At 33.7% G+C, this 16,830-nt stretch overlaps 1 protein-coding gene across 3 annotated transcripts; it reads left to right on the forward strand.

Moving 5' to 3' along the window:
- The first annotated feature begins 1,231 nt into the window (after nt 1-1,231).
- On the forward strand, nt 1,232-3,909 carry LOC18107228 (F-box/kelch-repeat protein At3g27150). 3 transcript variants are annotated; one of them, XM_006373163.3, is made up of 2 exons: nt 1,232-1,507; nt 2,292-3,909. In XM_006373163.3, the coding sequence occupies exon 2, from the start codon at nt 2,324-2,326 to the stop codon at nt 3,626-3,628; it is 1,305 nt and encodes a 434-aa protein (XP_006373225.2). In that variant the 5' UTR covers nt 1,232-1,507; nt 2,292-2,323; the 3' UTR covers nt 3,629-3,909. The 3 variants fall into 3 exon arrangements, with proteins under 3 accessions (XP_006373225.2, XP_024444559.2, XP_024444560.2); XM_024588791.2 differs by having other exon boundaries at nt 1,233-1,534; XM_024588792.2 differs by lacking the exon at nt 1,232-1,507 and adding an exon at nt 1,542-1,744.
- The last annotated feature ends 12,921 nt before the right edge of the window (nt 3,910-16,830 follow it).

Below are 16,830 nucleotides of genomic sequence, written 5' to 3' on the forward strand. Positions count from 1 at the left end.
GAAATGAACTGGAATGGGGGAATTCCAGTCAGTATCAACCCATTGCACTCAAACGAATCCTTCAACATCAAAATTTAAGTTGCAATTGACAAAGGTAAATTGAAATTGTCTCTAAACATCAGTTAACTAATTTCATGCAGGAGCAGTAAAAAATAAAAATAAAAAACACAAAAACTATCAGGATTGCAGAACAATAAGGCTTGCACTACTAAATTGGTCAGCTAAGTCCTCTTCTTTGTCAAGCACATCAAATGAACATAAAGAAGAAAAATGAGACATCTAACTAATATGCAACTTACGAAGAAATAACTGAAATAAATCAAGAAAAATGAATCATGTGGGTGTGAGACAGAGGCTTTAAATCATTAATTGAATTGTAAGTTCAAAAAAAAAAAAACAAAGAATAAAGAAAAGAGAGAGTGAAAGGAGAGTCGTGAAGAGAAACAAGTAACATCAGCTTCATCTAACCTTATTCGCAGATTTGAAACAGTGATCAAGAGTCTTATGCTCCTATGCTCTTCTTCGCGACTGAAATGGCTTTGAAGATTTCTTTAATTAGGTTTTCTCAATTCTCATTTTTGTCTTCAATTCTTTATCGTTAATCGTTTCGGCCTTTTAACTGTAAAAGGCCAAAACGACGTCATTTCACGTGTGTGTGTGTGTATATATATATATAAAAGGTCGGGTCTCAGTTGGGTTTACCCGGATCAATCGGGTTTCTCTGGGCCAAATTCCCGGTTGTTTTTTACTTAGACTTGGCCCGGTCCCAAGCCCGGGTCGACCCGTCGGGCCGGGAAGGGTTTCAAAACTATGATATCTCTGTTTGAGATTGTGATAGCGGTTGCGGTTCAAAGTGCTTTTTACTTGGAAATGCATCAAGATGATCTTTTTTCATGTTTTAAAAATTATTTTTTATATCAGTGCATTAAAACGATCTAAAAACACTAAAAAATATGAATTTTAAAACTTGAACTTTTTTAAAATATAAATTAGACCACATTTCCAAACGGATTCTTGATATCATTCCTAAACGCGGGTCTGGCATGAAAATCCTTTAAGAGTATACAATGAACTAACACACAATTCAGTATGGACTTTTACTATAAATTTTTCAAGTTACCAGGACCTGAGATGATACATTATCTTTCCTATTGGTTTTTTTTTTAACACCTCTATGTACATGTACAGAGTAGTGAGTACAGTCTACTTGTAACACTCTTTCTCTATCTTCCCTCTTAATGGCCTGTCCTCTCTCTCTCCCTCCCTTCCCCCGTTGATTTTTAAATATTTTCTCTGCTTCTCTCTCATCTTCCACTCCAAATTCTAAGCCTTAAAACCCTTGTTTATTTGATGATTTCACTTATCTTTTTTCATAATCGTCCCTTCACTTCCTTTGACTCAACTTGACTCGACTTGGAATTACCTTAACTGCCCCCCTCTCTCTCTTCTCTCTCTGCGTGTTGATATATATATGTGTACTTGTGTTTTGTCCGGAAAACATTTCTTGGTACATTTTTTGGCTTTGCTTTGTTGGGTGTGTATCCATTTTGGTGTTTTTTAGACTTTTGAATTCGTTACCAATCCAACCCATGACACTGCATTTTCTCTAACTCTTTTGGCTATTTTGATTATACTTCTCATCTTCATAGATTTTTTTTTTGTTATGTGTTAATTCACTCTCTTGTTTTGATCAACTGGTGATAAAAAGTGTTCTTTGATCTCAAACTTAAATAGATCTTTTGAGGTTGGTGAATATAATAATATATACTGTTGTTGAATTTGAATCATAGTCATGTTAATTCATTTGTGGAATCTTGATCAAGTTTGATTCATGGCATAGAGCTGTCAAGTTTTCAACTGGGTTTTGCTTCGTCTATGTTGTTGTATTCCTATAACTATTGCCCCATTTCTGGAATCTAATCCAGCCATGACAACCGTACTTCTGGTTTCAAATACTCTTTAATCTTTTGGGTCGAAAGATTGATTCTTTTTGTTAGTTTTGATCAATTTCAGTGCATAGAAATGATTAATTGATCTAATTTATCTGGGCAAGAACCGCTGCTTCTAGGTCTGTTGATGGATATTCAGTCATTTCCTAGTAGCATGAAAGATTTGTTGTTGGGTTCTGTCTCTCAGGGAATTCTTTTTTCTTTTGTCGAGGTGTATCCATATCCACTCATATGTTTAGCTGTTGAAAACAAAATTGTTTGTTTTATGGTTTTCTGCTTATTGGTATTTTTATTGCTGATGATAACCTGGCGTTTTTAATTGCCTTTTTTTTTAAATGACAGAGAATTTCAGGTTTTGAAAAGGTCTTTGATCCATGTCCAAAGGAAAAGAGTTGGAGAGTGAAGATGGAAGAGGGGATGTGAGCAGAAATGATCCCGATCCTAGTAAGAAAAGGGTGCTTGCAGAGGGCTCTGGTAACAGCTGTTGGACTAATTCTAATAGCCCCCCAATGGAAAAGATTGGGGTTTGTGAAAATAGTAGAAGAGGAGTGGGGTGTTATGATTTCCCTTGCTGCGATCGCAGAGCTGGTGATTCCTCTAGTGTAGAACCTCAGGATGCAGATTACTCGTATGTTCCCCAACTCTGTGATGAGTTAGAGAATCAGATTTTGGCAAGAGTTCCACGATCAGAGTACTGGAAGTTTCGGATTGTGAACAAGAGGATACTCTCTCTTGTAAAGAGTGGTGAGCTCTTAAACATCAGGAGGGAAATTGGATTTAGAGAATCCTTAGTTTTTATTTTTGCAACTGGGGACAGAAGTTGGTGGGCATTTGATCAACAATTCAGTTCTCGCAGGAAGCTTCCAGATATACCGGCAGACTGCTGTTTCTCTTTTGGAGACAAGGAATCCATTTGTGCAGGGACCCATCTGATTATTTCAGGCAGGGAGATCGATGGTGTTGTTGTTTGGAGATATGAATTGGAAACAAATAGCTGGAATAAGGGTCCTTCCATGATCAACCCTCGGTGTTTGTTTGCTTCTGCTTCCTGTGGTGCCTTTGCTTTTGTAGCTGGTGGAGTGACAGGGACTGGTTTTGATCTAAATTCTGCTGAGAAATATAATCCAGATACTAAATCATGGGAAGACCTTCCAAGGATGTGGCATAAAAGAAAGCTTTGCTCTGGTTGTTTCATGGATAACAAGTTTTATGTGATTGGAGGGCGGAATGAGGAGGGAAAGGTTCTAACTAGTGCTGAAGTGTATGATGAGGATAAAAAGGCATGGGACCTGATCCCAGACATGTTGGAGGATACAACAATCGCTACTTTCCAATCTCCACCGCTCATTGCTGTTGTGAACAATGCGCTTTACTCCCTCGAGCCTTCATCAAACCAGCTGATGGTTTACTTGAAAAAGAGCAAAACATGGAAGAAATTAGGACCAGTGCCAGTAAGAGCAGATTCTAACACAGGATGGGGTGTAGCCTTCAAGTCTTTGGGCAATGAACTACTTGTAATTGGTGCATCAACATCTACAGTTTCTTATTCTGGGGATGGCATGGCAATATACACCTGCAGACCGGGTTCTGAAGCTGAGGAATTGCTTTGGAGGCCTCTTGAGTGTGGCAAAAACAGGCTGAGTAACTTTATATTGAACTGCTCTGTTATGGTAGCTTGAATTTTGACACTCCTAGGCAGTAACTCTATAGAGTTGTGATATGGGGATCGAATTATAGCTACATTTGAAATTAGGATTTGGCACCCTAGATGCTTCAATATATCCTCGGGTATTGCACGAGGTGTCTCTCCAGATCGTGTGGTGGATGTGGGTGTTTAAGGAACCTGGCTGAATTATAGCGGTAAAGTGTGTTGTTTGTACTTTTAATTCTCAGTGACTTCTTGAACTGTGTTCTGACTTCGATCTCATCATCTAATAACACAGCTTGTCATTTTGTTTGATATCAGAGTGATGAACTTATGGCAAGAATGATGACCTTGATACCAAAATATTGAGAAAGTAGTAAAATGTTTTAATACAAAAGAAATATATATCGCATATCATCTATATCCTTAACGCAGAAACAAGGATCTTAATCTGGTATAGAGAAGTCCTCAATTAAACATTCTAATGGAGGATTATTTCCACCAAATTTGCTATTGCCATCAAAATATTTTTTTCATCGATTTAAAGTTAAAATAGATAAAAATATCTTAATAATCTTTCAGCTTAAATCCTCTTCATGAGAAAAGCCAAACTATTCATAAATTCACTCATTTAGAGTGTGTTTGGTATTGCGGTAGCTGTTGTGGTTGTGGTTTAAAAAAAGTTGTTTTATAAAAAGTACTTTTAGTTGTGGTTGGTTTGAAAAAATAGGTGTTTGGTTAAAACTGTGGTTGAAATTGAGGTTGAAGAAAAAGTAGTTTAATGTGTTTGGTTAAGAATGTTTTTGAAATTGAGGTTATAAAATAATTTAAAAAAATATAAATTAATATTGATGGTTTTTAATTTAAATATTGTGGATTTAACTATTGCGGTAACATTATGAAATAAATCATACTTTATATATAAAAAAATTTATTGTTCTATTAAACTATCTACAATTCCATTACGTACAAAATTTATCTGACAAGAACTACAGTTTCCATAATTTTTTAGCGTGTAATAAAATTAGATAAAATATTATCATGTATAAAATTCACTCTAAATTAGTTTTTAAAAAAAAAATTAACAAAAAAAAAACAAAACCACGCAGTGCAAGTGAACAGTGCAAGAAAAGTGTACTGTTCACTATTTTTAACATGAACAGTGCACTTTTCGTGCACTGTTCATGTTAATTGCACTGTTCATTGAACAGTGCAATTACGTGAACAGTGCAAAAAAAGCATGTAATTCTTGCTTTGCAAATACTGCGTTTCCAACGCAGAAAACAGGTGGGACCCAGTGAACAGTAAACTGCTTTTTTTTGTAACCAAACGGCTGCAACTGCGTTTTAAAAAAAACACAGCCGCAGCCGCAAAGCCAAACGGGCTCTTAATAAGTCAATGTTATCAATATTTATAAGACAACATTTCTTGTTTCTTCAAATTTCTACAAAGCATATATATATATATATATAAACATGAATGTTGATAAAATAATAGCAATGTTACTGAAAAATTCAATATTTGATAATATTAATATCTTATCTTTGTTGAATTTTAAAATTGTAATAAAAAAGAACAAATTACTTAGTGTCTTGTATGCTCTAGAAAAAATCACTTATAACATAAGGGGGGTGGGGTTATTATGTACTCAGAACCTGATGAACAACATACGTAACTCATAGCAGGATTCTTAATATAAATACATGTCTCCTGATCTTATCAGGAAGAAAAACCTTCTGAAAAGTGAGATTGACAAACCAAAAAAATCAACATAAGAATTCATCCCAGGGAACTGCATACCAGGAAGTACCACTGCGTAGAGCTTGTGCTGTCTTGAGTTTTCTCGACGCTAGCTGAGTTTAAGGCTGGAAATCCTACAAAGTTCAATAAGCCACAAAATCCTAATTCGACTAATCATACCCCAACATCTCACCCAATTTGTAAGTTTCATAAACTAAGGTGTTGAGTAAAATATCATAGAGGCGACTTTGTAAAGCAAACCTGAATCGTTGGGCACAATATGAAGGCTCTATTTTGACGACGACCTTGAGCTGCATCAACAACAAATGCCACAATGAAGCAAGTCTTGCTGTGTTTCAAGGTCCACGAAGCTCATGAAGTGCATTATCCAAGACATCTTCATGTTCTTTGTTCCGGTATGATGTTTCAAAGGCACTCGGATGTCTAAAAGAATTTCAAGCGTTCTTTAATGTTGTGCACTTACATTGGGGTTCAATATTCCCATAGAGTTTAGTTGCACAAACAAATTTAGTCATTGTAGTTCAGTTGCACAGAAATTTCTTGTCCATCACCACACACTGTGGATCATACAAAATCCACAACTGAGAGTTCAAATGCAGTATAGAAACATGACTTGATTCAATTTCAAACCTTTAAATATGGCTTCAATGCATTAAAAGATTTACCGTTAAAACCTCTTTGCTTGATAAATTCAAAATGCTATTTTAAATTACCAAGAATCTCCTTTATGCTGTATATCCACTAATCAATGTTTTCCTTATGGTTGTATCTTTAGGAATTTTGTTTAAACTGATCGGTAATTGGTATATTTATCTTTTGGGTTAAAAACTTGTTGGAGTTTAACCAAAGTTTTTTAACATGAAATATTAATATGATTTAAATAAATTATGTATAAATAAAAAATTAATTTACAAAAATTTTCGTTTGGATCTATGTTGGAATTTTTTTTTATTAAATATAAAAAATTATAAATTAATAAAACAAAGCTGGAGAACCAATGGTTAAATATACAGACATATTCAAGCAGAGGGGACAGACTCCTTTGATAAAAAAGAACAGGCTCCCTTGAACAGCAACAAAAGCAAGACTAGCTTGCTGAACAAAAAAACCCAAAGCCAAAAAAGCTGCACAAACACAGCAGCTAGAAACCAGGCAGTCCCAAACACGAGCGTCGCAACCACCACCATCAAACCACAGCAGGATCAAAACAATCTTCAGCCAATAGGACAAGCAAAACCTCCAACAGATCACCACACAACCCCATGCCACTGCACAGGCAAAACTGCCCAAGAGCATCACAGCACCACCAACGACAACCCTAAACACAGAAATCCACAAAGCCAACAACCAGAAACCAATAAACAACAGGACCACAACAAATTAGATCCACTAGGACCACTTACAGAACCAGAAAGACAACACCAAACACAACCAACAGCAAAAAGTAAGCTAGGAGAAACAACAGAAGTACCAGCTGCGTATGGGACAGACTGGCAAATCATCTGCAACAATCAGGTGAAGGGGCCAGGTGGTTGACCAGCTGTCTTCAGACGAGATTTACCTGGTCTCTTACCAGCAGATTCACCTATTCCAGTATCGGGCAAAGCAAGAGGGAGCAAGCCTTTGCTCCGGGTCATATAACACCGCCTGCTCTTGGCAGATGGAGGCTCAGGAGGTACATTCCCATCTTCCCATATCCAGATGAATCGGACCCTGAAGGATCATCAAGAATTGTTATAACATGATGGTTAATAGATATATCTGAGGTGAAATTAAAAGTGAGGATTTACTTTTTTGATTAAAAATTTGTTGAATTTTAATCACCATCGTAAGTTTTTTTTTAACTTGGAATATTAATATAATTTAAAAAATTATAAAATTGATACTAAATAATTATTTGTTAACATGATTTCAAATTATTTTAGGCTGGGGTATAATTATAGTTGCGGGCTCGGTTCTATGTTGGAATTTTATTTAAAATGATGATTAATAAGTATATTTGAGATTAAATTAAAAATGAGATGCATTCATTTTAGGTTAAAATTTTGTTGGTATTTAATCTCCAATATAAACTCTATAACTTGAAATATTAATATAACTTAAATAAATTATAGATAAATAAAAAATTAATTTCAAATAATCTTTAAATGATATGATTTAAAAAAATATTTATAATGACCCTAATTTATTTACACAACATTCCATGTATGTATAATTATCAATGAAAGTCCAAGTTTTTTTTGTATATTCTACCAAAAATCCGCTAACGTTTCCTCTACATTTTTAATATCAATTTATCAATTAGATAATTTTCACAACTGCAAAACAACAATTCTAGTATTTATCCCACTATCCAGAACTTCTTTAACCAAACCATAAGAACAACTTCTCATTTTCTTTAATATTCACTCAAATAAATTAAGTGTTATATAAATCTATAAGTATTACAAATAATGAAACAATTAAATTAGTTACAACATAAGACAAGACACACATTAATTCTTGAAAATAAAGGGAAAAAAACGTCCAACAAAATTATAAATATGCTTTACAAACAAATTTAGATATGCATACACATTTTTTGATACAAAGTTATATTACAAAACAAAATATACATTATTCCAATAACATTATTTGATTAAATAAAAAGATGTAAATACATAAATCTATTACTCAGTACGGTGTACCGAGTTACCTGAAATTTTATTTAATACCAAATGTAATCAACATTTTATATATATATATATATATATATATATATATATATATATATATATATATATATATATATATTCACCTCATCATTTATCAAACAACCAATTTATTAATTTACCTTTATCCTTGCAAATCAATGCCATTAATACATTTTTGAGAGCATACCAATGTCATCACTAGCCAAAACCAGATATTTGTTTCATTATTAAATTAATTAGTTTCTCTATTTGCTCATTAACTAGGATACTAATCTCATTAACTAAGGAATTAATTTCTCAAATAATTTAATATTTTTCGATTAAAAATTAAAAAAAATTAAAAAAAAAATCGATTATTACTTAGATAAAATCTTAGTTTCTAAGATGCTAAACACTTACCTGATATCAGAGCATGTGAAATGGTCCCTGCTAACAATATATTATTTGTCATTCTTTCACCATAAAAGTCAATTTCATTTTCCATGTAGATTTCAAGTTCAAATCAATTGCATCAAAAATTCCAAATTATTATTATGCATAAATGCCCTCAAATAAACTCATAAATTTAGTCATATCTTTCACCAATTCTTATCCTCTTATAATTCCAAGTCCATTAAATATTTAATCACAACTAAATAAATTTATTAATTCCATTCCAACCCACTATAAATACATCAACATTTATTAATTACACATAATTACACAAACATCTATTAAATTTCTATGTTCCTTATTTTTATCTCAAGATGGTTGGCCCTAGCTCTCTCTAAAACACCCAATTTTATTTTCAATCATTCATTCATTATTTTACATTGTCTATAACTTATTTCTTCACAATTACTTCAAACAACAACCATTTCACACTTTCCCTAAAGTTTCTCCTACAAACCTAGAATTATGCATTAAATTCACTCCTCTTCATTCAAAATTATTTAAATAAGCTTAGAACTTTTTACTCAATAATAAAATGGACTTCAAAAGCTAACATGTTAGATTTTTTCCACACCTTCAAATCTTCTCTTCTTTTGTCATGAATTACAATCCTAATTTTCCACTCTTCCTCGCTTGATTTCCTCTTAAATCTTTGCTTGGTGAATGGGTTCTGTTTCACACTTCCTAACTTATAAATCCTATCTAATTTTTTACTTTTTTGTTAAGGATTTTTATTGTTTAACTCTCACAATTATTTTCTCTCATTTCCTTATATATTTCTAGTTTTGCCAACTTTTAAAGGAAGAAGAAAAGGCTGATTTTTCCAACTTTTTGGCTCAAATGACTATTTTACCTTTAATGAGCTCCTTTTAAAATTTTTGCTCGACTGTTAATATCTTCACACGGCCTTTTTGAGCTCAAATTGTCTTGATATTTTAACCTATTGTATATCAATGTGTTATAAGACTCTTCATAAAATTTCAATCCGATCCAACAGTCGGATTGAAAATTATACTTGATAGCGTAAAACTAGTCAGGAGGTGATTTTAAAAATCTAAATCTCTTGTTTCATCATTCTATGTGTCATATTAATTATTCCAATAAATCTTTAGGACCATTCTCTTATTTCAAAATATATTTATTTTTTGTTTTTTCCCTTAGGTTCACTTATGATTTATTACTATTTCACCGTACCGTTATTGATTTTTAACTAAGATTTTCACCAACATTTCTTTTTTGTTTTTACCAATAAAAAATCATAATTGAGAACTCCGAGCTTCTTCCCTGGCAGCGAGAAGCTCAACCCTCAGACTATCTTAGGTGGTATTCGCCTCAAGGATCTTCCATTTCAAGGTATCCACTTGGTTATAAGTGGTCTAGAGTAGTTTATCATTGAAGCCCAATAGAAGAGCACCAACTTGTATTTTTTCCTTCAATGATGAATAAGTCACCTTGACGCTCCTCAGTTCGACCTCCACGACAACCTTCTCATCTTTTAGTTGCTCAAAGGTAGTCTAGTTAGCCTTATTTTTAGCAATGACCTCCCGTACGTGGTTTATCTCGATCATCTAGCACCTCTCGAAAAGGATGTATATCATGAAAGTCTGTAAAAAATAAGTGTTAGGAACAATGGTCATAAAACAAAACTACAAGAAGAAACGAGAAAAGTTTCTTACATTAAAGGTTATTTGTCTAATTAAGGCCAAATGACGGTGATGGCTCTCATCAGACATTGTTGAGAATTGTGAGGATTCTCTCCAATAGTCTCACCACCTTAAGACCAGTATCCCAAGGCTTGACCTCCCATCAATAACAACCTCCATGAATTGCCTCTCCTATTTAGTCAAGGTGGGGAAGCTGAAAAGAGTTTGACCAATAACGAGGTTGGCAAAAACATCCTTGAACTCAACTTTCTTAGGAACAACTTAAGTAGAAGGCCCAGCTATTGCAGCCTCTACCGACAAATCTAAAAGTTGAGGTAGAGGAAAGGCCACTACAAGAGCCTCTACGGTCAAGGCTAAAACATCTGTCTCTATAGAGGTGGAAACCATCATCCTCTTAAAATAGACAGTAGCGCCCGCAATCATTTCAAGAGGAGTCAAATATGTTTGACCCTGGTTGAAAAAGTATGACTGCCCCCAACTACCTTTTTTGCAAGAGTTCTGACTCCTGCTATTGTTTCCATAGGAACAAAACCCTCAAAAGCAAAGAGTACATCAATGATGACGAGGAAGTCCTTTATCACTTCTCCAGCCCTGCCTTTACTCATGACTAGAGACGAAGACTTCCTTTGTGAACTCTCATCTACAAACCTTACTGGAGTTTCTCCTTCTCCTTCAACCGTTAATCATATACAAAAAAGCAGTCAGCAATAAACTCAGATACATAAAAATAATAATAATAATAAGGAAGCCATATACTTTTGCAATGCGGTCTAATAATATAATACTATGGCCATCCTATTAGCTTTGTATTTAGCCAAGGTCGAGCCTAGCATAACACATATTTTCTCCTCTTTGAGCTTAGATGTGGCTTGTTATATACATCAGGGGGGAGGAACCCATCAATAATGGGAATAACCCCATATTTATTACATTCCACCTCTGGAATTGACGCTATAACTTATTATCAACTATCTCCCCCTCCATTTCTTGACATACACATGCTTTTTACATAGAGTCTCCTTCATGGCTTCAGTGGGTCTGTTGGCGAAGGTAAATAATCAACGCATATCATTGCCACCATCGGTGTTAACAATCAAATGGTAATAATTTCTAAAGACATTGACAGTATGCTCGATTTTGAGGAGCTTAGAAAACTTATCAAAGGCGAACAAAGTTATCCACCCATTAAGGTGTAGTGGGCCTGGACCCAACTGATAATATCTAAACACTTCCTTCACAAATCTTTAGAGAAAGAAGGAATACCCTAATACATACATGCAAAAGGGGTTATAATCTTAAATTGACCCTAGGTATAGCCCAGGTTTGCCAACTAATACCCTCGACATCATCACTATAGGTGAGTAACAAAGTATGTCCTTTGCACCTAAAGTGCTAAGAGCGTCATCCTCAAGGGTTTGAGGCAACCTCTCTCTCTTCTAAGATTCTCTAATAATGGCATGAGAAGAACTTCTCCTGCGAGGAGAGCTACTCTCCCCTTGCTAGAGGTGAATGTCGGGGTGCCACCTCCTTCTAATTCTAAGGCCTAGTCTAATGGACCCTACCCTCTACTATTTCTTCCAGTCTCAGGTTGGAACCTAAACTCCTCTTAAGAGGCAGCGACATCCCTCTTTTTCAAGAGATATATTTAACTATTTTTACATCTATATTTTTGTTTAAAGTAGAAAAGGAAATAAGTATGTGGTGGAAAAATACCTAGAATGAGTTTTTCTTTATATTAACAACGTAGTTTTTCAGAAAGTAAAGAACGTAAAATAAAAGATTGAAGCAAGAATGACTAGGGTTATAAAGAAAACATCTTTCCACTCTCATCGTTGGATGAATGGCTTTTCATGTCATCTCAGATTTCCTGAAGCCTACTCGATTGTTGCATTGAATACACGCTGCCATTGTGTTTCCTAATGTATAACTCCTTTCAATAAAGATAGGTCACATGATCATCTCCTTCTAATGAGAATGAGACACATGGTCGTAAAGAATCCCAACAATTCTGTAAAGACAAATCTCACAGGGAAGGTAAAAAGTCTCTCATTGATGGGACAAACATCTCTCAAGTAAAAAGATCGGTAACCTTTCAAAATCTTTGCGTAATAAATATGCAAAAACTTGAGGGGCTACTGATGGAACAATGTATTTTATACATTTTTTTCCTGAAATCCATGTTCAAAACAAGAAACCGAAGGTAGAGTGATAACCCAATACCTTTAGACTCAGTCAAGCACTAAGCCCAAGCATATATGGATCTAGTAAGCTACCAGACCTAGCAACCTTGGGCTCGACCAGGAGTTGAGCCCAAACATATAAGGGTTTGCACGAGCTGCCAGAATCATCACCTTCAAGCTTAGCTAGGCTCTAAGCCTAATCATATATGGGTTTGCGCGAGCTGCCATTACCCTCGAGCTCAGCCAAGTGTTGAGCCAAAGTAAAAAAGGCTCTAACAATCTTATCATGATTCATATTGAACCACAAGACTCTGATGAGTCAGAGATATTTTTTCTTTGATGAGTCATATATATTTTTTCTATTTGACACATAAGAGATGTTTTAATGCTATCATAAAATGACAACTTTTTAGTCTTCCCCTCCACCAAATGATAAGAAGTATGAGCTATAAAAACCTATTGGATCCTTAAAAGGAGGGGAGGTTCATAATCTTTTCATTCTAGATATTGTTTTGAGCATATATATTTTTAAAGTCTATCTTTCTAAAAGATTATTGTTTTTTCTCTGAAAAAAAAAATTTACTTAATGATCTGAGAGTTCTCAAATCTATCAAAAGAGACCTTTTACATGTATCGGCCATCAACCATATTGGCTTATCAAACACTAAGTACTGACTACTAACCACCTTAGAGATAATGAATTAGATTGGTAAAATCAATAAATTAGCTAATGATCCAACATATAAACCTTACTTCTATGTTACTTAAATCTTTGAAGATCTCATTAAAAAAAAAAAAAAAAAGTGATGTTATAATTTCAAGAAGGATAACCGACGAGGAAGATATTTAGATATGCATTAATGTAAAAATATTTTTTTTTTTAGGTTTTTGAGGAAAGGAATAAATGAAGGGAAAGTAACAGATGAGAGTTTTGGGATGGTGGTATAGAGTGTCTAGGGGACAGTGCAAGAGATGGAAAAGTTGTATCATAGGGACTGTTTCACTCTTTTTAGATGTGAAGACAGTAAGTGGTAGGAAAATCGTGATCGTTTTCCAGGGAAGGTTTTTTTTTTTTTTTTTTTATGAAATCAATTTTTTTGTTCCTAGGATCTATTTTATTAAAAAAAAAAGGGGATAAATTGTGTTCTGCTTCTGCCAATTTTAAAAAAAATGATATGGTTCTCTGACTCCCAGTAGATCCAGCCCTTATTGATATGTGATTTTAATGTTTTGCTTGGGTTTTTTCCCATTTCTTAGTTTTCTTTTTTACTTTTTTTTTTCCTCCATTCTTTCTTTGTTGCTTTCAGTTTGCTTGCTCAGTTCTAGCGGATCCAGCCCTTCATCTTCGGCTTCTTCAAGGCTTATATTACATGAGAAATTTATCAAACCCTAACAAAAATAAAACAAACCTATTAAAACTTTGTTTTTTTAAAAAAAAATCAATAAATTCCAGCAATGTTGATTATGGTCTGTTTTTTACTTCTCCTTCTTGACTATATTATCTTCAATAGTTTCTTTGGTCATGGAAAGGGCTTTGCTTGGAGCGGTGCCCTTCTCGGGTATGAAAAGAAAACCCACCTTGGATTCCAACAAAATTCAAATGTTAGCTTAATATTATTACGATATGCGACCAATGACTTCTTGGGCTATGCATTCTAATTCGGTGTCTAGCCAAGTAGGTCCTGTGTTTGTTGATATATTTGCACTCTTGGAATTAATTTGCATTGATTGTCATTAATTTGCTTTGGGTCTTGGAACGTGATGTCCTTTTTGATGCTGGATTATATTTATGATTGAGTTGGGTTGATTATTTTAAAATCATGTTTATATATATATATATATATATATATATATATATATATATATATATATATAATTCTTTTTATCCATAGCTATAGGATTTATGCATTGATTTGGAGGAAGGCCCAAGATAGATCGAGAAAGATGAAGAAAAGGGAAATTGTGGCTTTGCCTCATCCTCTCAAAAAGCCCCTTTTCTGCAAAATAGAAGCAATGATTAATCGTAATAGTTAATATCAATGGAATTGTTTGTTCATTTACTCAGTTTACATCAATTGTTAAGACTCCTGCTTCTCATGGTTGGCATCATGGGCATTTGTATTTACATTTACGAGAGTTTTTTTGGCAGGCACATGGAAGTTAAACGAAAACGCCCTCGAGGCAAACTGGTTTGTTCAAAAAGTAGAAGAAAAGTTTAGGTCGACAGGGATATAGCCAGGAATGATTATTTTTTATTTGGTTTGGTTTTTTTTAAAAAAATAATCAAATAAATTATTTTTTTTAAAAAAAACTGAAACCAGTTTAAATTGACCAGTTTCGATTTGGTTTGTTTTTTAGAACAAAAACCAGTTCAAACCGGTTTGGCTCAGTTTTTTCGGTTTTGGCTCGGTTTGTCTAGGTTTTTTTTCCGGTTTTGGTTTGGTTTTTTCGGTTTCAGGCTTATAAAACCGAACCAAACCGGTCGTTTTTTTTAAACTTTAATCGGTTTAATCAGTTTTTTTTCATGATTCAGTTTTTTCAATATTTTTTTTAATTTTCTCAATTTTTTAATTTTTTTCTCACTTCTATATATAGCCTTTTTTTTTTTTAGTTTAACGTAGGTGTCCGGGCCAGCTTGCGCGCACCTCGACTAATCCCACAGGCTCTGAAGTTAACAACCATGTAAACCTCCAGTGACCATCATATGAGCAACCACAGGACTTGAACCTGAGACCACAGAGGGAGCAAACCTCTTAGTTTCAAGCTCTTACCACTAGGTCATCACCTAAATAGTTATATATAGCCTTTTTCCTCTAATTATTAGTGATAATAAAATGCATGGAAAATCTTCGTATCTTCGTTTAGGCTTCTTAGCATTAGGCAGGCAGAGCCTTGCACGGTCCATTACCAAAAAATAAAAAAAAACCAGAGGAGGAGGGGTTTTTATGTACCTCACGAATTAATTCTGGTTCACCCGAGTTTTTTTGTATTTTTTTAATTATTTTTTTTAATTTTATATTTTAATATTGGATTAATCGAGAATTGATCTTCATAATTTATTTTAATTTTTTTTTTATTAGGTTATCTTGATATCATAACTCGGGTCACAAGTTAAGTATGTTAAACCAGGTTGATTTGAGTTATTTTTATAATTGATTTTTTTTTCAGTTTTATCATTTAATATTTAATTTATTAAAAACAGAGTTTCATAATTTATTTTGATTTGTTCTTTTATAAGATTATCATAATCTCACAAGTTAATATGCAAATTGACAGATTAACATAGATTGAATTAAATCGATTCAATATATTATTGTCTTAATATTTATTAAAAAAATCTATCTTAAATATTTATTTTAATTCAAACTATAACAGTTATTTTTAGACTCGCTAAAATTACCACGTCACATTAGTTACAATTATACTAAAAAGAAATTAACAATGTCTTTAATTTCTTTTTTACATTAAAAAAAATTAATATAACCTGTAACGCAGCAATTTTTACATTAAATAAGAACAATGGCAGTGTGTGTGACTCGGTCCCAGAATCTAAACTCATCACCATGTCCCTTTCTCTCCTTCTCACATCTACACGGCCCCCCCTTCTTGATCACTCACAAAAACCCCAAAAAAACTCACCTTTTCTCCACATCCAAATCTCAGAAATTAACCTGCCCACATTGACACTGAGCTCTGGCTCTGGCTCTGGCTCTCTCCATGAGGAATCTGGTCACTTCCCTTTGTCTCCACCAAAACCCACCTCCCTGCATGTATTGGTATCTTCTGCAGCAAGTTTTTATCCTCTCTATGTGACGGCTGGTGGGATTCTTGCTTGCTTCAACCCGTCTGCTTTTTCTTGGTTTGTGAAGAGAGGTCCAGCTTCTTATAGTTAGTCTGTCTCTTGGGTTCATCATGATGGCCATGGGTCTCACTTTGGAGCTCAAGGACTTGATTGCCTTGTAGTAGCTAATCAGCTACATGCCCTTATTTAGGTAATTGTCATGGTCAGACCAGTATACATGAGAAGGATAGGTTATGTATATTCTTTTGGCAACTTATACTGCATGTAATTTCCGCCAATAAGATGTGTCAATTAGCAAAATCTTCTTCAATTTGATTCCACGTGCCGCAGGCTAGATAGGAGATCGTTGTATGTTAATTGATATTCTTAGAAATTGGGTCCTGAACAGCGTGGGCTGGGCAGCATGCCGGATCTAAGATTTAAGAATAAATAAAAATATATTATTTTTTATTTTAAAATATATTAAAAAATATTTTTTATTTTTTTAAAATTATTTTTCACAATAACATATTAAAATGATTTAAAAATATAAAAAAAATATAAATTTTAAAAAATAAAATAAAAATTAATATTTTTTTTAAAATGCTTTTAAAATATAAAAACAAACATATTTTTTTGAATTAAAACTGCAATATTGTGAATGAAGCCCAGATAAAAATAAATAAATAACTAATATTTGGATTTTTTTTCTTTACTAATTGTAC

The sequence above is a fragment of the Populus trichocarpa genome, chromosome 17 (assembly GCF_000002775.5).
Source record: "Populus trichocarpa isolate Nisqually-1 chromosome 17, P.trichocarpa_v4.1, whole genome shotgun sequence".
Classification (NCBI taxonomy): Eukaryota; Viridiplantae; Streptophyta; class Magnoliopsida; order Malpighiales; family Salicaceae; genus Populus; species Populus trichocarpa.

Excerpts from the sequence above, each read along its gene's own strand:
- LOC18107228 (XM_006373163.3), top strand. The coding sequence starts at position 2,324 with ATGTCCAAAGGAAAAGAGTTGGAGAGTGAAGATGGAAGAGGGGATGTG.